The sequence below is a fragment of the Pogonomyrmex barbatus genome, unplaced genomic scaffold (genome assembly GCF_055798465.1).
Source record: "Pogonomyrmex barbatus isolate J1 unplaced genomic scaffold, ASM5579846v1 scaffold16, whole genome shotgun sequence".
Taxonomy (NCBI): domain Eukaryota; kingdom Metazoa; phylum Arthropoda; class Insecta; order Hymenoptera; family Formicidae; genus Pogonomyrmex; species Pogonomyrmex barbatus.
This window is the reverse complement of record NW_028297112.1, coordinates 1,315,728-1,341,420: the sequence shown is the minus strand read 5'-3', so window position 1 is coordinate 1,341,420 and position 25,693 is coordinate 1,315,728. Positions and strand designations below refer to the sequence as shown.

The following is a 25,693-nucleotide window of genomic DNA, read 5'->3' as shown; positions in this document are numbered from 1 at the left end:
ATCCTTGATGTCGTCAGAAGACTGACGTTTCTGGCAGTATTGAGCACTCTAGGAGTGCCTAGAGAGAAGCGCGACACGCACGCGGATCGAATGTGCCGGCGTGGCGCGGTAAGGGAGCGGTGCGCGTACTCTCCCTGACAGTTTCATGTCAACAAATGTCGCGGCCGATGCGTCGCGCCCAGCCAAGCCATCCAGCCAGCCAGCTAGCCGCGGAGTGGGGTGGGGGGGCGGGGTCCGCCGGCGCGTATTCGCGGAGTCGCGCCGCGGTCAATCGCGCCTGCGCGCGACGTCACCGCTGGCGAATCGGCGCGCGCAGCGGTGACGACGCGAGCTAAGAATAGCCAGTATATATCTAGGCCGGTCGCGACCGCGAATTATCCACAGTCGCGCGCCGGCGGCCGACGGAGGAGGACGGAAGTGGATTATCGAGCGGAGCGGTTTTAAGTGCGTGCGCAGTGTGCAAAGTGCGAACACGGCGCCGGACACGGGACGTTGTGAAGGTAGGAATTCTCGATGTACATGCGCATACGAGACGCGCCTTCCAATTTGAAATGTCTGTCCAGTCCGCAACCCATACAGCACGAACTTCCAAGGGATATTCTAAAGACCAGAGAACTTCCTAAGGATAAAAGGATATTCTCGAGACATCCCTCGGATAAAGTGTGCTGTATGGAAATCGTCGAACATGCAAATCGTCGTCGAAATAATGTAACGAGAAGATAGTTGGGTAAGAAGAACAGAAACGTGCTCCCATGTCAAATTCGGAACACACGTGTTCCCGTTCGCAGTAATAAACACGATTCCGTTTGCAATAAACGCAACGCGGTTATTCTCGGTTTAAATTCGCATCTGAGATTGCTTGGCGAGCAGACCGCAGATTGTTTCGCGACTTTTGGCCAGAGGCAGATTTCTCAGTCGGGTGCGCCGCTGAGTACGGCGTGAAGTGCGCAACGTGACGTTGCGCACGCGGAACGATCGAAGTGCGCGCGTTCGATAACATCGCGTGATCCATATATAACGTTTGTTCAGTTTATTAATCGCACCTCTCTTTGCTCCCTTTCTCGACTTTCATTGTCAGAAGATGCAGTCTTTTAAATTTCACATAAATTTCAAAAAAATTATGTATTATGTCATATTATATCGCTAAGAAGAATTGGCTACATCAAAACGTAAACAAATATAGATCGTATTGTTAAATACGGCGAACGAATGTACGTACCGGTGACTTTAAAATGGTGCGCGAAATATCGAGATTGCAAGAGCCGCGTTCGATATATCGGGGCTTTACGGGGATATTACGTCGCGGTGCCAAAGAGAGATAGCGAGAGATATGTTACGTCTTGACGTTACAACCGATAAGGTTATTACGTGTCGAATTGACATAACGTCTCATGCCTAGTTCGCAGTCACGCGTAATCTCCCGCAGCCACACGTGGTCGATTCTTCTAGACGGAGGATTTTTCAAGGCGGTTCACGCGTAAGATTCAAATCGCGGCGCCGCGATGCTTCCAAGTTAGACATCAGGCCGATCACGATCGTGATTTGGATTGATTTACGTGGGTTTTATCGGCACGGGCTCGCAATTGCTCAAGGTCGCGATGCCACGAAGTAGAGCTTCCCTGCCATCGTAGTTGCAATGTTGCCATAAAAACTCGTGAGAGAATACGTTAAATGCGCCTTGTGTGCGTTCACTCTTATTCGCTGAGAAAACATTTGAAGAACGAGAAAGAGAAAATTTAAAACTTGTTTGCTCTAGCCGAGAAATGTTTTAGAAGTATTAATTTACTTTTCGCAAATACCTACGCTCGTATTTTGGACGTTTTATTTCTCAATATCATTTATTAATCATCATAATGCAAGAGCTAACTATTTTCAATCCTTTTTTTAATAAACGTTACATACATAAAAAATATATTCTTGTATATATATTTTTTGAATATTATTATCAGCTTTTTATAATTATTATTACATCGTTTGCTAATATTATGCTTTAATTTTCTTTCAATTTGATTATTGTAGATCAACTATAGAAGAATATTTTTAGAGAATAGTCTCTGCACGCGTTTTTTATAAAAAGTATTATTATCTTATATATATATATATATATATATATATATATATATATATATATAATTATTTTGTTTTGTTGCGTTTATAATCTCTATTTACGCTAATTTTTTATCTTTAGCCCATTTTATCTCTTTTATTTCTCAATGTCTCTAAACTTTCGAGTATATTCTCTCCTCGAAACTGGTGTTCGCGAGAAAGAAGTGGGACGAGGCACTCGCGTATTGTGCGCCTCTCTCATGAATATGAATGTGCAATCGCTCGTGTCTAAGCGCGTGTCTTTGAAGTCGGCTATCTATTATCGCGTTTATGAGATACACGTCTTACAACGCGCGAATGTATGGACGCGAGTAACAGCCGCCACGATTTGTGTAGTTAGGCCGGAATAAATTATTTCGGAATTTAGAACGCGCCCGAAAATAATTTGTTTCCTAGAGAGCTGCCGGCCTCTCGTTCGCGTGTTCTGTATGATATACCTCCTTCATATCGACGTCGCTTATGACAAATCCCCCAATTTTATAAATACGTATCCTCCAAATTTCGCCAACAGAAATGACAAAACAAACGTGGGAAAAATTAAAAATGCGACGAATATTTATTTGTGCTAATTAACGCTTTTTCCTGGTTTCTTTTTTATTCTTTTTTTTTTAGCAATAAAGTTGAGAGAGATAAAGAGAATAATAAACAAACATTAATATTTGCAGTGTAGGATACTTAAGAGGCAATTAATATTTATTAGAGGCACAAAAGTATAATTGCTAATGTAACGCGTCATTTATAGTTATTCCTTGAGGAAAGACTGCTTATTTCACGCATGTGTGCACATATCTATATGCGCATGAATATGAAACTTTTATTTATAAAAATATAGGAAATGATCATGAAAATATTGTTTGTAACATTTTTATGGAAAAATGGAAGTTATAAACAATTTGAAAAAATTATGAAATTAAACTTAAATTATAAAATTAGGTTTTGCAGCTTTAAATTTTGTGCTATTTTTTTAGTTCTGAACATCAAATGTGTGTATAAAATTCAAAGATATTTTTGCTTTACACGTTATTTTAATGTTTTCTCAGAGCGATAACGTTATTGCAGATCATTTTTTTTATGAGATGAATAAATCAGGTATCGCATGAGATAGGCCTATCATAACATAGTAATGACAGTTTTTACTGACAGTTTTAGGTTTTTATTGTCATTACTACATTACACAATAAAAGATAGGAATGTATATGATATTTGTATATGATATTTTGTGAGATTATTAGTTAAGATCGTATAGAAGAACACTAAAAAAAATTTTTTATTTTAAAGAGGTATTATTCATGCTGTTTTAAATAAATTGCAAAAAGTAGAAAACGAAAAATAAAAATCTATTTTAAGGAAATGTTTACATAAATTTATATAATAATTTCATGAATATAATAATGAGAAATATATATTAATTAAATGACATTTTTCTTTAAAAGTGTTTTAATTGTATAATACACAAAACATTTGTGATTGATGACGGAATGAGAAAAGTTAAAATTTTTCAGCACATTTTTTTTATCGGTTACATAAACAGTTTGGCATTAAATTGCACGTATCCGATGTTTGCTTTCGCCGGCAAACTTCCTCCCCAACATTGATAACCTTTGCAGAATAATAATCTTATCTCGCGCATTTGCTATGCAAAGTTACGAAGGTAACTTTGAGAAAAAGGTGCTATCTATTTCTAGCACTACAATTATTGTTAGAAGGTTAAAAACCAACATACGTGTAAACAACAAAGTTTTTTTTTAGGTTTTTTAAAGAATTTCAACTTAATTAATCATATAACATCATATGAAATAAAATAAATTTTGTTATGCTCTTAAAATGTTGCAGAATGTTGCAAAATGTTGTACGGTCGTTTCTTTCTTTACATAACTTTTTTGTAATATTTTTATGTTACTTGTGCAAATGAGTACTAACTTGGCGACTGTTAATGTTATATTAATATTATAAATTGATTATTTATAACGATATTAAACGAGAATGTCATGTTGAATTTTGACAAATATCTTTATTGCATTAATTATAAACAAAATTTGATATATCATAATTATAATTTTATATATAATACGGTTAAATATATACGGTTAAATATATTTTTTATGTAACGAAGAATTTTTGAAGAATGAATAAGATAAGAAGGGCAATAAAATAAATTCAAACAAATATGTCGAAAATGATGAATTTGTCAATCTTTTACTTTAATTTAATTATTTAAATCAATTCTCAGTTTATATTTTTGTCACAAAGAACTAACTTAAGCAAATGACGAGTTTTTATATGTTTGCACCTTTAAAGCTTAATCGGCATTATTTAAGATTAACAATCGCGATTGTACAATTTATTTTATTACAAAATGTTTTTTACGGTTCAATTCTTCTGACATTTAGCAATGCGTTCATCGCTCGAAGTTTGAACATTGTAAAGCATTATCCAATGTGGGAAATATTTTCGAATGGAATGTTGGAACCCTTGGAACAGGCGGGAAAAGTTTTTACGCCATCTTACGCGAAGCGTGGATAATCATCGGGTAACTTAAATCACACGCTTCGCCTTTGCTAATGGATGGCTATTCTCTCTCGTACTCCGTAATTTTTGTCGCCTGAATAAGACGTTAGACGTGCCTTAAATGTGGATACGCAAATATCCATTTATTCTGGAGCAGTTCTTTAAGAATGACGTATAATAAACAAGTTATGATAAACGACTGTTTTCGAGTTTTCAAGTGAAGATAATATTTTTTTCATTATTTCACATATATACTTTGACTATATATATATTTTAACGGTATATATCCTAAATTTTTTAAAATTAATAAAATTGAAAGGATATTTCCGAGATGTAGCACACATAGGCAAAAACTATTTCTTCGCTGAATTTCTCATTTTTATTTTAATCCAGGCTTATTTATGTTTTCTCAAGCGTAATTTTTAATTTTACATCAAAGTAGAAGTTGGAAAATGGACCTATGTAGAGTAAATGAAATAAGTTGATTACATATTTATCGTACATCATAATCGTAGCAAATAAGATCCGTATCACTTAATGGCGTATACGAATAATTCCGTTTGATAATATCGCTATCGTAATAATATACGTGCCGATATATTTGTTTAACGCATCACGCGGAGCCGTTTATCTGCAAGCACGTAAGGTAAATCTCCCTCCCTCACCCATATCCTTTCTCGAAAGAGCAGTACTGTCATTTTTCTCTCCGCGTTGTATTAGCATTTTAAATTCAATCGCGAGACACTGACGCCCTTGAGCGGTAATGGACTCTTTCTTTCTCCCCTTCCTCCCTTTCTGCCTCCGCCCCCTTCCCCACCCCTTGGTCGTATCGTTTCCTCTCTCTTTCTCTACTCGCAAATCCAGTTATATCATCTCTCGGTTTTGCTGTAAGCCGAGTAGTTCATCGTTGATAAATCAACTGCTCTGTCTTTATTCCCAATTTTTTTTTTCTCAGTACGCTGCGCAATCGTAAATTTAGCTCCAACCCGCTTTTAACGTGGTGCCCGCGATCGACACGCGGAAAAAAATATACAGGACAGTTTGAGGAATTGAGCAGAAACACGGAATGTCCGCGAATTCCGTCTCTCGTAAATTTTTCGATAAATTTTTGGATCTGAAAAATAAACAAATCAAAAGAAACTATTGTAACGAAAAATAGTAATAGTTCTGTTCTTGTAGCAAAAATTTCAAGGGGGAGGAATTTCATATATTAATTTTATTTGATATTTATTATTTATTCTAATAAATATTAATTTGCATTAAATATATGTGAAACAGACTCAAACGTATGTTTAAATGTTTTTTTCTATCTAAATCATTTTTATAATTTATAAATTTATAAATTTATTTTAATTTTTTTTTATTTTTCAATTTTATTTTTATTTTTAATTTCATCCTTTATTTTTATTCTCTAATTTTTAACGAATCTATGAATGATTGTATATAATTAGAATAAAGTTGTAAATTGTAAATGCGTTTCGAGCATATTGCTAAACTAAAAATCACCATAGAATACTGTTAAAGCTTTACGATTCTTTGAAAATCTATAAAATCTTTCCCCATATATTTTGGAGTCGAGTTATCTCACAATTTGCGCCCGTATGCCGGTTCCTTGTGAAGAGGGAGAAAGATGCGGGTTTGGGAGACCTCGTTCCCTTTTAATCGTTCGTCTCTATTAAGGTTTCATCTCTTATTTTCCCCGAAACGCCAGCGGCAATCGTTTCTTCTCGATCCGGAATCCTCGTTGAATTATATGAGTTATATGAGAATCAGCGAGAAGTTTGCAATTGCGATTAATCATCTGATAATTTGTGGAACGATCTTAACGTTCACACGCAGCAAAAGCTCGATTAATCGAGCGTTATTTAACCAAATGTTTGATTATTCTCGAGCAGTGTGAAACGCTCGATTATGTACGAATAGCGTTGTCTTGTAAAGTTGCACTAATGGAACTTACTTTAAACTTTAACTTTCGGTTAAATAACGTTCCAATAATCGAGGCTCTGCCCCAAATCTACTGCGTTTAAAGCGACCGGTGAGAAACATCGAAGCACAAAATGTAGCTCGACGTTGGCGGATTATTCGATTTATCGCTCGAAAAACACCAAGCCTGCACCCACCTGCGCCGTTTTTCGCCCACGCAACGTTCCCAAATCGCTTCATTTTCGCCTTTATGCATATAAGGCAGCCTGACACCATACCATCGCAAATGCAATTTTCTTTCGACCCTATTAAAAAGATCTTTTACATCACCTTACAACGCGTGCGTATTGTACCGTGCTGTCTTGTCAAGTGAATAAAATTTTAATGACACGTGCTTTCTTATCTGAAACACGCGCTCGAAGGAAATCTTAATAATATTTTTATCGTGCAATTTTTAAGTGATATTTTTATTTAGACATGAACATGTATAATTTAAGGCTTATACTCTGTTTACATCATTATTAAATTCCGCCTTTATACAAACGAGAGATTTTGACTTTGTCTAATAAAAAAAATATTATAGTTTGCTATTTTAACAAAATTGTTTAATGAAAATTGACTACACTTGTGAGATAATTCTCTTTTATTTATTACTATTATATAACTTTTTTCTCATTCGCCATATTCATTTATATTATATAAATGCAGTACATAAATACTACAAAGCACTTAAATCATTTTATGACACATATTTAATGGATTAGCGATAAAACAATTAAGTAGGTGAAGGACATCGCTAAGAAAATCAGTAGAAATTTCTGAAAATACGTTTCTCGCCATAAAACGATTTTACAAACATGCGTGCACGCACAATGCTCTTCTCTTGCGGGAGTATAAACTTGTTTTGCTGATTTTCCCACCTCTCGACTCCTCTCTCGCAACGGTCGGCAGCGATGGAATTGTTTAAGCAAGGTTGAAAGTTGTTTTACATAATAATAATTTGCGACATCCATGTTGCGTCGCGAAAACGGATAATATGTTTATTATAATCTTGTCAAATGAAAGAAAAATATAGATATTTACTTACTACGTACACTTACTACGTAGACATTTATATAATCGGTGTCATATATGTATATACGTCTGTATATTAACTTTATATATTAACTTATATATTAACTTTGATATTCCGTATGTGTAATCTTGGATAAGTCAAAATAAAATTCTGCGCAAATGACAGATCGTCTAGAATGGGTTTATAGGCGAGACACGCGCGCGCGCTCGATTATAAGGACACAAGAGGACACGTGCACGTGTGCACGTGTGTACACGCATGCGCGAGTGTGTACGCAGGACGACGTGCGAGATACACTCGTGTGTCGTTCACGATCGCGGACAGGAAGCATAAATTTCGTCGTGAGCTCCAAACACAGAGCGAGAGGATACGGCACATAATGCGCGTTCGCGCCTGCCTGTATTTCCTACATTCCTAGCTTCGTAAAAATAAAGGATTTGTGTGAACCTATGAGCCTGCGACGGGCGAGTCCGAGGAAGTTTCAATGTTGCTGCTCTCGTAAAAGTCGCTTATTCTAAATCCTGCTTTTGACGATCGATAATTCGCAACGGAACTACGTACAACACGGGAAATATTCTTGAAGAAAAAAATGTAGATGCTCGTGTAAGAATCTTGGAATATACATTAGAATCTACATAGAGAATTTAAAAATCACATATTACGAATTCTGTTACTCTAATTTTACGATAAATTATAAGTATAAAATAAATTTTAGAACACAGAAGTAGTTTTTCTTTTTCTAAAACTTTGAGATTAATTTTTTTTTTATAAAAATGTAATAGAATTATGGCTAAAATCTATGGCTGAGTTCCGCAAAGCGCGTATGCACGCATTTTGTTATAATATACGTGACATGAACTATAAATAAATGCGCGAACTATAAATATGCGCTTTACAGAATCCAATCTATATGTCGTTAATTAATAATTATCCAAGTCTTAAATAGTGTCAAATTATTACATAAAATTAAAATATTAAATTGCTAGTTTTAAACATTCAAATTTAGATTCTCAAATTTAGATTTATAAATTGCATGTATAAACATTTCATTTATATTTATTACTTATTTTTTACTTATTTTATTACTTATTTATTATTTATTCATTACTTATATTTTAATTACATTAGACACGAGACAAAAGTCAGTAGTCAAAGTAAACTTCTTGCTACCTAAAATTGAATTAAGCACAAGGTCTTTTGCGAAGTGCAAAAATGATACGGGTTTTACGGGTGTCACGTTACGGTTCAGCTGCTGGTAAAAAGAAGAGAAAAAAGATGGTAATTCGCCGTAATTAAAGCGGTATAATTGGGACAGATAGTCGCGCCGACACGTCCCCTTCGTCTCGCGTCAGGCCTTTGTGTTTGCTCTCCTCCTCATCCTTGTTGGGAGGCGGAGCGAAAATATTCCTGTCATCTTTAAAGTGCAACATAAATTCCGTTTAATCGCGTATGCTGCAAATTTTCTCCACAATTTTTCGCCTCGGACAAAAAAAAATAAAAGGATTAGCAAAATGTATATTAGCTTTTTCTACCTCACAAATATGTCTTCCGCTGGATTACAAAGGATAAATTAAATATTTATATTTGGTTGTTAATTTCACTTGTCTGTTCATCTTCAATGGAATCTTAATTCGAGGCCCACTCTTTGTATATCCGATATAATGAATCGAAAGTTCCCGCTTGCTTATGTTGCAATCGCGAATTTTCGAGTTGTGCACGACATACTCGCAAAAGTCACCTATCTTCCGAAACGGGATTCGTATTTTTAGAAAGTACACTTTGCAGTACCGCGTAACACTCGCCTGTAATCCCCCCCGAGGGGAGGCATTGACCTTTCGAACTCTTTTCTCTTTCGCCGCACTGAAATTCTCGCGCGAGCATATTGTTCTCTTTGACAGGTTCGTGCTTTATCACTTTTTCTTGCCCCGGGACAACAGACATTATCGCTTCTTTCTGCCATCTTAGCAACAGAAGTCATAGATCATCAATGATTGTTATATTGAATATACGTTATTAAAAAGTATTTTTGTAATTATATTGTTATAGATTTATCTCTATCTTATTTTTATTATCTTTACATTTTTATTATCTTTACATTTATTATCTTTACATTTCTATGCTTCTATTATTACTTTTACTTTTCCTTTAAATTATTTTTGTAATTTTTCTATTACATTCATTTGTTTGCTATTTCTTCTACTGAGTTTTTATATATATTTAACTGTACTAAATATTGTTTTGTTGTTAATAAAAATAAAAATAGTAATAATAATAACAATAGTGATTTTTCATCCATAATATTGTAAATTCGAAAAAAAATACATTTTTCATAGTGACAAACATTGTAATAAAAGTTTTAGGAGATTATATCGATCAATCACGTTGTATGTGTGTAAAATATACAGTTTACCCGCACATGAGGGGATAGATCTATTTTATCTTAATCCTTTCATCTCCGCTATAAATCAAGCAAATATCCATCTTGTTTGGTGTAGCAAATTTTAAATTTTTAGCAATTCTAATTTATTTCTTTCTTCTTCTTTTTAGCTTTATGAAAATTGTCGCGTTTATTTCTCAGAAACATACATTTTTATCTACAAAAATATACTTTTAAATATGTTGTATATAATGCTGTATAATGTTATCTAATATATAATATATATATATATATATATATATATATATATATATATATATATACATGTTGTATATAATTTTTATAAGTATATATTTTTTTCTTTTTTATTATTATTTCTTTTTTTTATTATTTTGGCATTTTTGTGAATATTTCATGCGATAAATTCGGCAGAGTTTTAACATTTCTGAAATGGCAATCTGCCTTATGACGAGGACAGTCTCTATTGGACTCGTCGATTTTTACGTATTCATTTTTGGGTAAAGATCTCTAAAACAGACAGCAAGCGGAAATTTGCTGTAGCCCACATCCGCACTTTTTACATGAGAGAAGCAAAAACGATGTTAGTCGTCGTCGTAAATTGACGCTCGTAAAACTGTTCAACTTTAATGCGGCTTTCACGGGATTCTAACGTGTAGTCCGATTCACCTCCTCCGCAAGACATTGCTATTTTCTCTTGATATTGCTTTAACAATTCAATATATATAATTTTCAATTATTCATGAAATTGAGTGTTTTAAAATAAAGTATTACATAAAAAAAGAATTATAAAATAACTATATAATAATTATTAAATTTTGATATACAGAATTACATAAGCGACATGTCTACATATCTTATTTTTTTCTTATATATTTTTTTCTTACTTTTATCTTATATTTGAATCAGTCCTCATTTTCATTAATTAAATTTTAAATTGGACTTTTTTAATATAATAAATATAACAATGTTAAATTAAAAATAATCTTATTTTCGTGTAAATTTTATGAATCTTATAATAGATGAAAGACGTAATGATACTCTTGGATCGCGTACCGATCAGTTCACTAACCTCCGCTGTCCGAAATATGCGGTCGGTTCCACGTTCTATATCGCGATATGTAATTATTCTGAAGTCTGCACTCGAGATCGCATACGTTATACGCGGTACGATCTCGTCGGAATTAGGCTGCCCACGTTCGCTCGTCGTCGACATATCGAAAAAGCACGATAAAAGCTTGCGATGGCCAGATGGGCATCAGTTGCGCAAGTTCTCTCTCCCTCTTCTTTCTGTCTTGCTCTTTCTTTTCTTTCTGCCAGAAATGCAAAAGTGATTTTAAAAGACTAGCCATAATATTATATATTATTATTTAAAGAAGTAATATTATTATCTTTATAGTGTATAGTGTGCATACAGATTGAATTTTATTTTTTATTTTATTTTTATTTTTATCTAAAGTGAAATAGGAATAGAAAAAGATAATTTTATATCGTACACGGAATTCGAAATTGAAAACGTGAGACACATCTGTTCCTTCGAAAGAATCTCTTCCGAGAGTCTTTCTTTTCTTTCTATGTTTCTCTTGGGGGAAGATTAATTACCATCTACTCAATATATAAGAAGGGGAAGGATGTTGGGCTCAAGATCGAGCAATGCAGAGATTCCAAGAATCAGATATCGGCTGCTTCCTAGAAACGAAGCAAGACACAACACATCGTATAATATATATATAAAACTCTATATATATATATATATATATATATATAATAAATATTATTATATTATATATAATAAATAAATATATATATATATATATATATATATATCTAGTTTTTATTAACATAGTATGGAGAATTCATTGATGTGAATTGATTATGAACAATTTTCAAAAGACATTTAATAGAGCAGTTGATATTTGATCTTGCAATGATTGTTTGGAACAATTATTTTTTTACGTATACATATATATGTATACATGCCATTTAATAATGTAATATTTAATTATATATGTACTGTATTTAAATTAAATTATATATATATATATATATATATATATATATATAAACCTTTGAAAGCAAGCGTGACATAATAGTGGCATAGCGCATCTAGTATGCTTAGAGGTCTCGGATTTGATTTCCAGCAGAACCAAAATATTTTCATATGCTTGTGTCTCCTCTCGATCTGGCAACCATGAGAATATTGTTGCCTACAGAATCTCCTCTAAAAAAGTTTGCCGTTCAGAATTGGCGTTAAAATGTAGGTCCCATATGCCTGTGTATCACCTATGTGCGCATCACAGGCTTATAAGAGTGAAGTAGCTGATACAGGGCCTAAATTAAAAAGAAGAGAAAACATCGTTATCTATAAAAATATATGTCAAATAAATATTTGTCACATTTTTATAATTGTAGTTCTACTGATTTTATATATAATTAACTGATGTGTGTGTGTGTGTGTGTGTGTGTGTGTGTGTGTGTGTGTGTGTGTGTGTGTGTGTGTGTGTGTGTGTGTGTGTGTGTATCATAATACAGATGCACAAGAATATTTATATAGAAGTTATAGATTTATGTAAATTTAACTAAACATGTATATACATTGCTTTAAATTTTGTTTCTTTTTGAATTCTTGAATAACTTAAACGATATATGATAATGATAAAGTTAATATGCAGAATTAAATTAAATGATATGCATATATATTTATGCTTGACTTAATAGAATATTTTTTGACTTTTCGATTCTTTTATTTTTTTTTTAAATTTAAGAATTTAATCTTTCAAAAATATTTTTGTTCTTCCGGGTTGAGCAAATATCGTGGACTGCGTTTCGGGGAAAGATCTTGAGTAGAGAAAATCGGTCGAATACCAACGAGTCTGAATGTGCCATACGTCAAAATCAAACGATTCCTATTTATAAGTTTAACGACGCGGTAAGCCAGCGGCGGCTTCGATCAGACACCTGTTCTCATTCAAACAAACGCGAAAAAGCAGCCCGATTATTATTTTAAACTGCAACGCTGCCAGTAAACCGCCAGATATCGCAAATCCGCGAGTTATTTAGCACCTTGTATCGTCTTTCAGTTAAAAATTTACAAATACAAAAATAGATTTGTAATATGAATTTAATTTATGAATAATTTACTAATAAAATTAATATTTTATCAAAAATATTATTTATTTTTTAAATCATAAAGTTATGCTTATTAGCTCTCTTCTCTCTCTCTCTCTCTCTCTCTCTCTCTCTCTCTCTCCCCCTCCCCCTCCCTCCCTCCCTCCCTCTCTCCCTCCCTCCCTCCCTCCCTCCCTCCCTCTCTTTTTCTCTCTCTCTCCCTTTTTTCTCCCTCTGTTATTTAAATAAAATGTTTTGGTTGAAGAGTTTCATATTAAATGAATATATGAAATGAGAAGAATTAAATCTTTACATTCAACAGTGAAAAGTAAAAATGTTTAAATCTAAAATATTTACAAATATGAAAAATGTATTTTTTTAAAATTATAATAATTTACATTATAATTTTAATTATAATTTACATAAAAATTAAGATACCCATTTATTTCGAAGCGAAAATGCAACTAAAACAAAATGCTACTAAAATATCTGACTTAATCGTCATTAAAAGTGAGAAGAGAAAGAGAAAACACACAAAAGTGTGTTTGTTCAAGCTCTCTTTCATTTCGAGCGCATCCCACGTCTTCCACCTCGGCACATATAGGTCACTGGATATGTGCCGAGAGGATCCTTTGTCACGCGTGCGCATGTAGACCCCATAAAAGATTTCAGGCCTGAATAAGTCGTTTTTTCTTTTTCGTCTTCTTTCTCCTCGCGAGCAGAAGAAACAGCCGAACGCGGAGGAGAAGGAACCAAGTGGAGAAGGAGGAGGAGCTGCAAGGGCATTAGGCCCCACCGAACACGGAACGATAAAATTCTTACGAAACACCCGCATATGCAGAGAGCGAAAGGGAAAAGAGGTCCTCCTCCTCTGCGATTGAGCAACTCCGCGACTTCTAGCTGGAGAATTTTGTGTCTCCAGTGAAATGATTTAACGGTTGAAAAAAAACGTTTGCCATTAATCGTTTTACATATTTTTACAATATTTTCTCTGGAATTTATTATAAGTCAGTACAAGAAGTGTAAATTTTTATCAATACTATCCCGTGTTCTACTTTTTACAAATTAATAAATATATCATAAGTGTAAATCGATTGATAATATTTTATATTTTTATTAATATACTGGATAATTTACTTGTTCAAATGGAAGAAACAAATGCGAGATCAAATGCGAAAGATTGACTGTCGGAAAATGAGAATTTTCTCTGAGAGAAAATTGTCAGCGAACGCGAAGATGAGCGATGTCGCGAGAGATGTTTGTGCTTCGGAGAAAATATGTATCTTAATACTATCTTTAATGATTTATTCACGGAGATAAAACAGCGCCACGAGTGCCGGCACGATTGAGAGGAATGTAACGAATTGAGGTCGAAGCAAAGTGGAAGACGCGAGAAGCGCGAGATGTAAGAGTGCCGGGAGCTTCAAGATACTGAAGAGCGACACGTATGTAAGCATTAATTGAATCGCATTACGTAATTCAATTAGAGATTTCGACAAAGAAACGTTTTCTATAAAAAGAAATTTAAGAATATCTTCTTCCAATGATTCCAGAAAGTTTTCTATAATCGTGAACACAATCGGAAAACACCGGTTCTTTAAAATACTTTTAAAGCTAATAATAGTTTGGACTTGTCGAGAGAATTGGACGCGAAACGTGGACAGAATGTAATTCCGTTGAGACAGAACGTAATACGTAAAGATCAACACCTCGAAAGATATAAATTGAATTTAAATTTATTCATGTATCAATATATCTCTGTAGAAGTCGTTGATCACAATTCATTATCGCTATCTGATAGGATAATGTTAATCAATGATTTATAAAACATCGAAAGGCCGTGAAAGTGACAGAGCGACGAGTTGTAGTTAAATACGAAAATTGATATTATAATTGGAATAAATTTCTCGAATCGAATTGAGCGCAGCTGCATATGTATGCAAAATATTCTCATAATTACGAATAGCGAAATAAATGCCAATGCCTCTTCTCTCGCTTGATATTTATTTATAATTTATTTTTACATTTTTTTTTGTCACGCGTTAACATTTAAAACGTAGGCTTATATTTTAAGAATTATCCTAAACTATTTTTTTTTCATTTTGGAGCTGAATCTGAATTTGCCAGTAAGACACTACAATTGTTTCTACGCGTTTCCGGCGTAGTTGAAAACATATGTGTTACGTAATCTTTTCATCAGTGGTTCGCGCTCGTAAAAATATCGACGTATAATGAATATACCCGGTGTATCCAACGTATGAAAAAATATGCGAGAAAATTCGTCGTTGGTGGGCCAGACGAGCAAGCGAGCGAGCACGAACTAAAAGGTTGTCAATTCCTGTCGAGAGTAATTTTGATAGATACGTCGACCAGAGATCAGTCAAACGCGACCAGACAGAGGAGCGTTTCATTTTTCAACACCTAACCGCAGCTGGGAACGCAACGTCGCAAAGAGATACGGTGTACGAAAACTTCTGAATTTGAGATAAAATTAATATTTGAAAAAAAATGTAAAATCAATAAGGCACTCTGATTTTTTTACGCTTGAAAAACATGTGATTGCATAACCTTTGTGAATGGTTTGCACGCAAGATGTATGTATAATGAATAATTGTGTGTTCATTATAACCATTTATTTATTTTTTGTATAATTCATAATTTATAATTTTCACATATATTATTATGATTTACATTTATGACATAAATATCATTTATAATTCCCAATCTATATGTCAATGATATTCAGAAAAGAATTTATAGACTTGTGAAAAAAGGAAAAAAATAGGAGCGAAGTATTATTAATTTTACGTGTTTTTATACTGAATATTCATTTCACAAACACGAAAGAATATATTGAATATAAAATGTGAATATTTTAATTTATTAGTTATTAACTTAAGAGCATAAAAAATATGTTATAAAAATATGTTATAAAAAATAAGTTAATGAGTATTAAATGAAATTCTCATGAGCTCGTCTTCTCGATCATATTTTGTTATCAGCAATTCAATCGTGCAGACACTGCCGAGTTGGATCGACTCGTAGGCGGGTACATGTATAGATCATTGATAGATCGCGAAGGTTGCGATCGCATCGATAAGAATCTGCCATTTCTAACAGCAGCTATAGTATCGTCGCCCTACGGGATTTCTTATCGGGGAAAAAACAAAGATAAAATGATTATATTCAAGTATAATTTCAATATTTAATTTCTATAAAGTGTTATAATTAGCTATTTAAGCTATGACATTTGGAGATATCATCTACTATATATGACGTATATGACGTAAATATTGCAACTTTTAAAGATAACCGTATTATTCATTTTCGCGATAAAATGCACCATCGCGTAACTGTTTCAACATTTCACGCTACGCAACAAGCGTTCGCCAGTCTTTCTCGGGAATTCCGGAGACCGAAACACGAAGCGAGCGATAGAGAACGACATCCTCGTTTGCGGTTTTCGCAGGATAATTTATTTTGAGAATTCGCGCAGGCCTCTGTGGATCTCGGCTTAATTATAGGCCGTAGACTGGAAGGTCTAGAAACTTTAGACTCGTTCTCTAGACTTTTATGAATATACACATGTTTTGTTCTAGGTACAGTCATTCTTTCAATCTTCAAAAATTAATAAAATAAAAAGCTAAAGCTAACTAAATTTGTTTTATCTTTGAAATCATGCGTTTTAATTATGTCTAGCACGCTTTTAAGCTTAATTAACGCGATGCCCTTTCGTTTCCAGGTTTGATAAATGGTGAGAGCCCAGCGCAAGCCATGTACAATCTAAACGTGAACGTGAATCCCAGCCCGACCGGGACCGCGGGTCTTCTCGGTGTCACGGCGGCGGCGGCCGAGGTCACGCCAAGGACACCGGAAATCGTAAATTCGCTGATCGCCATGACCAATCCCTTCGAGGGCTACGGCAGCGGCAACGAGAAGGGCATGCGGGATCGTACGGACTCGACCAGCAGTGGCGAACCAAGCCCACCTAGTGTCCAGCACACCTGTAGTCAGCTTATCAAGGAAGGTAAACGAAGATGAACATTCTCTTCATTATCATACATGGCGAACGAAAACCTAAATGTTGCGAAAGATTTTTTTCTCTTTTTTTGTAGAATAAACTTTGGAAGATTCGACTTTTTTTAAATAATAGAAACGATAATAAAAAAAAAAAAAAATTGAAATATCGAATCCTGTTGATTATAAATGAATGATGTAACAAGATTCTTTTTAAAAAAGATTCTTTTTCAAGAGATCGGATGGTAAACGTGTTTAAATATAGGATGATATTTTCACAAAAGATATTAATTTGAAGATTTATTAGATCCACGTAAAAATCGACATATTTTTTAATATTAATTTAGTATCAAAATGATATCTGTTTATGTATTAATTCATATTCTTGTATTTATCAAACGAATCAATACATTATATTGTATCTCATAAATATAAAGATATTTATTAATAATGTCACCTAAATTTAACATTTAACAAGCTCTAATATTTAACGTACGTATAATTATTATAAAAAAATTGATAATTAAATAATATCAATTGATAAGTGATAATTAACATTTTTTTAATTTAAATTTAATTTAATTAAGTTATTAACAATTTTTTTAATTTTTCTTTCTCTTACTTTTCTTTTCTTTATATGTATTTATTTTGCTAACTTTCGGATTGGGAGGAAAATATTAATTGCTTAATTTATATTTCTCATAAACATGGAAAGAGCGCGAGGAGAATCTAACAATAAGCTGAAATTTAAGCGAGATTTGCACTCATTGCACCCACTTTATTCACATTTAACAATGTCAGTATAGCTCAGTTTTGCTCGGCAGTATAACTCTGCTTCTATTTCTTTCTCACTTTATTTTGCTCTTTTTGCCTTGCCTCTATGCACAGTGCGACGCATTAAATCGCGGATCCTGTTCCTTTCAAATTGCGGATTACGCAACATACGCATACACGCAACGGAAAGGAGGATCGTTATCGTAATTGCCTTTGCGGTTTTGTTCACGTTGGTTGCTTCGATCTATTATATTAACTGTCAAATTAATTAATTGAATTTTTTTTTAATTGATTTTCGATATGGAATGTATAATTCGCGAGTATAACACAAATTACTTTGATGATAGGTCGTGTGTCTGTTGACACAAATGATCCTTAATTATCGCGATTTAATTTCTCGAAGGCCACGAGAATGTCCTTGTATCACGTAGAAATGTTAGTGATCAGTGTCATTTTCTATGGTATTAATACATTGTATGTTACAATGTTTTCAAGTTTACTCTCCGACGGGAAGTCTGTAATTTATTGTAACATTAAGGAGTACATGCGAAATGATTGCATTCGCACAATCTGTTTAATCTTTCTATCTTTTATAATAAACGTGATTTTCAAATTGTACACATTATAGTTACAATTAAAGCTTTAATAATGCTATTAATACTTTTAATGAGACATTAATGAGAAAGATTGATCTTTTAAAATTAAAATTACATTGGAACCAAAATTTAAGAAAATTAGTTTTAAAAAATACTTTATAATGAGAAATAACAAGGAAGTGGCTTCTTCTTTTCACTGCACCGTTTAATTACTGACCATGTTTCTGGGTAATCCTAATATATTCACGTTGTTAGCATATTGCGATGGCGGTTTTGGCCTTGGCAATGTACCTGAGAGCGAAATTAATCAATGGAAATTAATTAAACCCTCCTTTGGGCAGGGCTGAAGCTAACATTGCAGACGAAGAGGCGGGCGAATAGTAGTGGCGATGATGGCAAGAAAAAGACAAAGAAGGAGGATGGCAGCGGCGCCGACGACGAGGAAGAGGACGAGGCAAGCAACAACAACAACAAGAGTGGTGTAAGTAAACATTTGTATTCTTTACTATTTTCTTTACAAGTGATAGAATCAATTTAACGCAAATTGTTTTCGAAAGTGCTTGATAAGAATTGTCACTTTTCTTATTCGTTTCTAATTCTTTGTAATCCTAATCTTTGTGTAATTCCTTTATGTAATCAAGTCATTAATAATAACGCGGTGAATATAAAATTATTAGTTATTAGTTAATAACTTTTTGAAATTCTTATAAAATTTTAGAAAGTAAAATTATTTTTTGTCAAGTAACATTATTGATATTAAAATGACAAAGTGTATAATATAATCAGCATGTGCGGAAATATTTAACAAAATAAAATTAATTTGTGGATTATAGAAAGTTAAAATTCCAGATGTAGAAGATAACTTTTTATTTTTTAGGATCTTTTTTATATAGTTGTAATAATAAAATGGACGAATATAAACGCCTTTTTTTGTTGAATAATTTAGATGAGGGCAATATTGGAAAAACTATGTGAGAGCTAGATGGGAAAAACTAGATAGGGGTGATATGAGAAAAACTATACGGGAAGTATATGGGAAAAACTATGTGGGAAGTTTATGGGAAAATCTATGTAGGAAGTATATGGGAAAAACGAAGTGGGAAGTACATGGGAAAAGCTACGTGGGAAGTATATGGGAAAAACCATGTGGGAAGTATATGGGAAAAACTATGTGGGAATTAGATGGGAAAAACTATGCGGGAAAAAGATGGGAAAAACTATGTGGGAAGAAGATGGGAAAAACTATGTGGGAAGAAGATGGGAAAAACTATGCGGGAAAAAGATGGGAAAAACTATGTGGTAAGAAGATGGGAAAAACTATGTGGGCGTTAGATGGGAAAAACTATGTGGGGACTAGATGGGAAAAACTATGTGGAAAGAAGATGGGAAAAACTATGTAGGAAGTATATGAGAAAAAATATGTGGGAAGTATATGGGAAAAACTGTGTGGAAAATACATGGGAAAAACTATGTGGGAAGTATATGGAAAAAACTATGTGGGAATTAGATGGGAAAAACTATGTGGGGACTAGATGGGAAAAACTATGTGGGAAGAAGATGGGAAAAACTATGTGGAAAGAAGATGGGAAAAGCTATGTGGGAAGTATATGGGAAAAAGTATGTGGGAAGTATATGGGAAAAACTATATGGGAAGTATATGGGAAAAACTGTGTGGGAATTACTTGGGAAAAACTATGTGGGAAATATATGGGAAAAACTATATGGGAATTAGATGGGAAAAACTATATGGGAAATATATGGGAAAAACTATGTGGGAAGTTTATGGGAAAATCTATGTAGGAAGTATATGGGAAAAACGAAGTGGGAAGTACATGGGAAAAGCTACGTGGGAAGTATATGAGAAAAGCTATATGGGAAGTATATGGGAAAAACTATGTGGGAATTAGATGGGAAAAACTATGCGGGAAAAAAATGGGAAAAACTATGTGGGAAGAAGATGGGAAAAACTATGTGGGAAGAAGATGGGAAAAACTATGCGGGAAAAAGATGGGAAAACTATGTGGTAAGAAGATGGGGAAAACTATGTGGGAAGAAGATGGGAAAAACTATGTGGGAAGAAGATGGGATAAACTATGTGGGCGTTAGATGGGAAAAACTATGTGGGGACTAGATGGGAAAAACTATGTGGGGACTAGATGGGAAAAATTATATGGAAAGAAGATGGGAAAAACTATGTAGGAAGTATATGAGAAAAAATATGTGGGAAGTATATGGGAAAAACTGTGTGGAAAGTACATGGGAAAAACTATGTGGGAATTAGATGGGAAAAACTATGTGGGGACTAGATGGGAAAAACTATGTGGGAAGAAGATGGGAAAAACTATGTGGAAAGAAGATGAGAAAAGCTATGTGGGAAGTATATGGGAAAAAGTATGTGGGAAGTATATGGGAAAAACTATATGGGAAGTATATGGGAAAAACTGTGTGGGAATTACTTGGGAAAACTATGTGGGAAATATATGGGAAAAACTATATGGGAATTAGATGGGAAAAACTATGTGGAAAGTATATGGGAAAAACTATGTGGGAAGTATATGGGAAAAACTATGTATATAATAATAAAATGGAAAGAAAATATTGGATATATCGCAATATAATTTAAAATTGAAATCTTATGAAATTTATAATTTTATGTATTTAATAGAGAAAACTTATATATTTTATTCTAATAAGTTATTAAGAATTTTTCTGAAGACTTTCTTTTTTTGTCTCTGAATAGAATATTTGAATCAGTCTGGTAATTTTAATTTTCCAGAAAAGTGACAATTCGCTTGCTTTTTTTGCTGTCTCTACAAATAGAACCGAAAAATTTTCAAATAATTTAGAAACGTAAGATTATTTTAATTTATATGATAACTTGTAAAGAAAAGCAAATTAACTATCAGATCTTTATTTTTTCAATTACAGATTAGATGCTTTAAATGTCTTAAAAAATTCTTTAATACTTTTTTTATTTTGATAAAATAACATTTGGATGTTAGATCTATTCATTTTAATTGCATTTTTCATATTCTTTTTCTTCAAAGAATGTCTGTTTTAATTTTTACTTATATAAATTGATATAATTTATCATATTAATTTAGACTAAGAAAACACAAAAAATACAACGAATAATCTAAATATTAAATATGTTGAATGCGCGAATACATAGCGATTCTTTCTTAGCAATTTATACGATAGCTTAGAAACGTCTCTTGATCCCGGACCAGACGATGAAATCCTTTCGATCCTTCTCGTGTCCTTGACTACTGTTGCGACTATTCGCATGTGCGAATAAATTAATTCCGACAGGCGCCGTCGAGCCATTTCGGCGGTTTCGGTATTCGCGAATTTGCATGCCGCGCACAGAATCGTTTGTTTACGGCACGAAGTGCAAGTTGCTAAAATTAGCGGAATCTTGAAAGCGCGAGAATATGCTTGTATTTTAATCGTTACGGATTACGCCTTGCAATTCCGATAAGAAATATGTGCACGCATTTTTATTCTTTTATAATATATCTTGAATTTTATTTTTTATTTTGTCAAGCATTTAACATTACTAAATAACAAATGTTATTCTAAATATATCATATAGAATCTACAATTAAATTTTATGATTTTATGATTTCATATTTTGAGTAACAAATTTGCAATATTAAAATTTATTGATCTGTAAAAAATTTTATATAATGTACATTTTATAAAAAATTTTTTTATTAGATGTTGCGATTTATCATGGGTGAGAAATGTCAGGATATATATAATAAACAAAATAAAAATGAACAAAATTATAAAACCGTGTGATTTATATGAATTTTTTGGAAATGCATTTATAACATACATTTCGTATTTTCTTGTGCAAAAATCATATCTGCATTCGGTATCTGCTATTAATTAACACCTATCCTTGCTAATTCTTGCTAATTTGCGCGAAAGTGTCACGAGCAAACTATTAGTATCTTCTCTCAAATAATTTGTCATTATTATTTAACATACAGTTAATGAAGTTTTTATAAGTTAATAATATTTTAGTTAAGTTTATAATATTTTTAAAAGTTTTAGTAAAAGTTTTAGTAATTTTACGCAATTTTTATCAATTAAAGTTATGAAAATTATAGAATAAAAATGTAAATAATTTATGTCAAAAGCGGCAAGATTTGGAATTTCTAAGAAATATTCCAATTTAAAAAAATTTTTTTGTTATATCTTTCGAAATCATAAAAAAATGAACTTTAAGCATATAAAAAAGTAAAACCTCCTAATTAGCATTAATTAAAGATTTATTTTGTTTTCCTGCAAAAAAAGTATCTAAAGTTCTTTATTGTGAATTTGCGAGGTCTAAAACTATTTCCTGCATAACTCCTTTAAGGCTTCCTTTCAACATCTCATCGAAATCTCAAGGCCTCAACATCTCAAGATCTTCAAGACCTGCTTTTCACATCTCAAAGTAAGAATTTCAAAAGTTTCAAAAGAAAGAAACAAAATAACTGCAATTTCCTAAAAGAATTAAAATTACTATTTCCTAAAAAAAAAAAAAAAAATAATTGAAACTACAATTTCCTCATTGTCTGGAAAGAAAATGGAAGACATCAGAATAAAAAGTGCGGAAATCCTTGTCGTTTGCAGCTGACACCGGAGGACGAGGAGCGGCGTCGACGGCGGCGAGAACGTAACAAGATTGCGGCGACCAAGTGCCGACTGAAGAAACGTGAGAAAACGGTGATTCTCGTGCAGGAATCCGAAATCCTCGAGACCCAAAATCTCGACCTAAAGTCCCAGATACAGGAGTTGGAGACGCAGAGGCGCAGGCTTGTCGACATGCTGAGCCTTCACGGTCCGACCTGCCTAAAACAGGGTGTGGACACGACGTCGTATCAGCAGTTTGCCGAACCCCTTCAGCTGCCTAGCTACCAGGATAATTTTGTACAGCAACAACAACAACCTCCACCGGCACTGAACCAACCGCAAAACTGCGTCACCGATTATCCGGTAAAGGTTGAAGAGTACGAAACCGATTTCTACCGGCAGAGTAGTCCCTTCGTACCGACAACCTCGGACGCCGGTTGTACGGTTTAGCGAAACGGCGAAAATCGTTTTTCTTCGCCATCTCGAGGGAGGGAGGATCATCGAGAAGCTCGGAATGCATGTGTAATGATTCGATGATTCGAAGTATTAAGGACAGTCCTACCTAAACAAAACAAATACAACAATTAATTTAGTTTCGCCTAAATGCAAAACTTTAAATGATGTTTAAGAAATATCTAAGGAACATATTTTTATGTAAAAAATGTAAATATATTTTTTGCTTCACAAGCAAATGGTAAAATCAAGATGAAGATTAAAAATGTAGTGAGAATGTTGATTAATAATTGATAAAAGTGTTTTTTTACTTTAATTTAATTTAAAGAAACGATTTTAAAAAGCAACGAATTACAAAGATCAAATTTAAAAGATTTTTAATTTTTAATTAACTTTTTTATAGCCACGTTTCTTTCGCGAAATAAATTCTTGTAAAAAAAATCACAATTATGAATTGAAAGTTATAAGTCTGCGGTTTGAAATAAATTTTGATATTTATATTTGGCATAGATATATATACATATCAATTTATGTATTTTATATTTTATTTAGTTTGCACTAAAAATGTTCTATTATTGTTTAACATGTTTAAATTTTAGTTATTAATTACGTATAATATTACACGCAAGTTTTATTTTTGAATTTTATTACTTTGAGCAATGTACTTTTTTTGCTCGATGAAAAAGGTTGGCGTTGCGATGAAGGCAGGATTATATGCATTCCATGTACAAGGTCTCGGAGAATTGAAAAAGTGATTTTGTTGATTATCTTTAATTTTTATTGCGTTAATTTTTATAATTTAATTCTTGAGTTTTTTAATTTTCTAAATAATTCGCCCGAGCTTCTCATCGTTCGTCTCTCCCGATCGTAAGTCCGTAGCTCATAAGTCGATTATTATATTGTAAACGCGAACAAGAATTTTTATCTTTTGTTTTCCTCTTCTCGCCAATCTTTCTTCCTCTTTCTCTCGTTTCATCTTTTTTTCTAACGAGCTCTTCTTATACTCGAAAAACGTTCGACGTAGAGAACGCTTGAAGACATTCCTTCGTAATAACCGTACTGTGACATTCTCTTTTAAGGCCTTATTAATAATATAATGTAAGATAAAGACGGATTGTCTAGCGATGCTCGCTCCTCTACAAGAATTATTATTATTGTTACTTATAGAAGATTTTAAAAAATTATTAAAATTGTCAATAAGAAAGCTTTATTTAGATAAGAATTAGATAAGAATATTAACTTTAATTGTTAATTTCCTTTGAAAGCTGACATGTAATTTCAGTAAATTAAGAAGATCGTTTCTCTATAAATAACAACGAAGACATACTTTCATATTTTGTAGCAAGTTTGAATCAACGAATACATTAGCCTTTTTCCTTCTCTTTTTTATGCTTGTCGCGTCAATGAAAAAACTAGTGGGATGAGTAAGCATCGTTAAAGGATATTTCGTCGTTAAATAATAAGCGAAAATCGAGACACTGCGTTGAACATTGACGACAATTGGAGAAAATTATTTTCAAACCGCTTTAAAGTTACATTTCTTAAAAAACCATTAAAATTTTTTATGGAGGATTCAAAAAATTGATTAAAATTTGATTTGAAGCTTTCTGGAAAATTTATTTTAACTTAATAATAATAATTGAATTGAATAACTGTTATCATTTAAAAAAGAGTTTAAATCGTTTTGGAAAAAAATTTTCTAATTTTACAAAGCGCGTGTCTCGAGTTTGCGAGACAGTGAGAAAATACGTGAGTACCCCGGTGTAGGTAAGTCTTCTCTATCATTGATATTGATTATCAAGGAATAATATGCGTTCAGAGGATACTTATAATTATACGAGTAACGAGAATGATATTTAATATTATATTAATTATATATGTACGTATACATATATTTTATACAAATGCATATTATATTACGTGATATATATATATATATATGTGTGTGTGTGTGTGTGTGTGTGTGTGTGTGTGTGTGTGTGTGTGTGTGTGTGTGTGTGTGTGTGTGTGTGTACATATATTTTATATATATATATACACACACACACACACACACATATATATATATATATATATATATATACACGCAAACGATTGCACGCCGATAACAGT

The 25,693-nt window shown here is 33.0% G+C and overlaps 1 protein-coding gene across 4 annotated transcripts; it reads left to right on the top strand.

Annotated features, from left to right (window-relative positions):
- Positions 1-350: 350 nt before the first annotated feature.
- On the top strand, positions 351-24,963 carry Atf3 (Activating transcription factor 3). 4 transcript variants are annotated; one of them, XM_089073811.1, is made up of 6 exons: positions 375-500; positions 13,838-14,560; positions 16,858-17,142; positions 18,844-18,983; positions 22,872-22,949; positions 23,129-24,963. In XM_089073811.1, the coding sequence occupies exons 3-6, from the start codon at positions 16,890-16,892 to the stop codon at positions 23,576-23,578; spliced, it is 921 nt and encodes a 306-aa protein (XP_088929937.1). In that variant the 5' UTR covers positions 375-500; positions 13,838-14,560; positions 16,858-16,889; the 3' UTR covers positions 23,579-24,963. The 4 variants fall into 4 exon arrangements, with proteins under 4 accessions (XP_011630988.2, XP_011630990.2, XP_088929937.1 ...); XM_089073810.1 differs by having other exon boundaries at positions 13,838-14,564; XM_011632686.3 differs by lacking the exon at positions 13,838-14,560 and having other exon boundaries at positions 351-500.
- Positions 24,964-25,693: the final 730 nt, after the last annotated feature.

Coding starts and splice junctions, on each gene's coding strand:
- Atf3 (XM_011632686.3), top strand. CDS start 16,890: ATGTACAATCTAAACGTGAACGTGAATCCCAGCCCGACCGGGACCGCG. Junction 17,143..18,843: donor TAGTCAGCTTATCAAGGAAG/GTAAACGAAGAT, acceptor TCCTTTGGGCAG/GGCTGAAGCTAACATTGCAG. Junction 18,984..22,871: donor ACAACAACAACAAGAGTGGT/GTAAGTAAACAT, acceptor AACTCCTTTAAG/GCTTCCTTTCAACATCTCAT.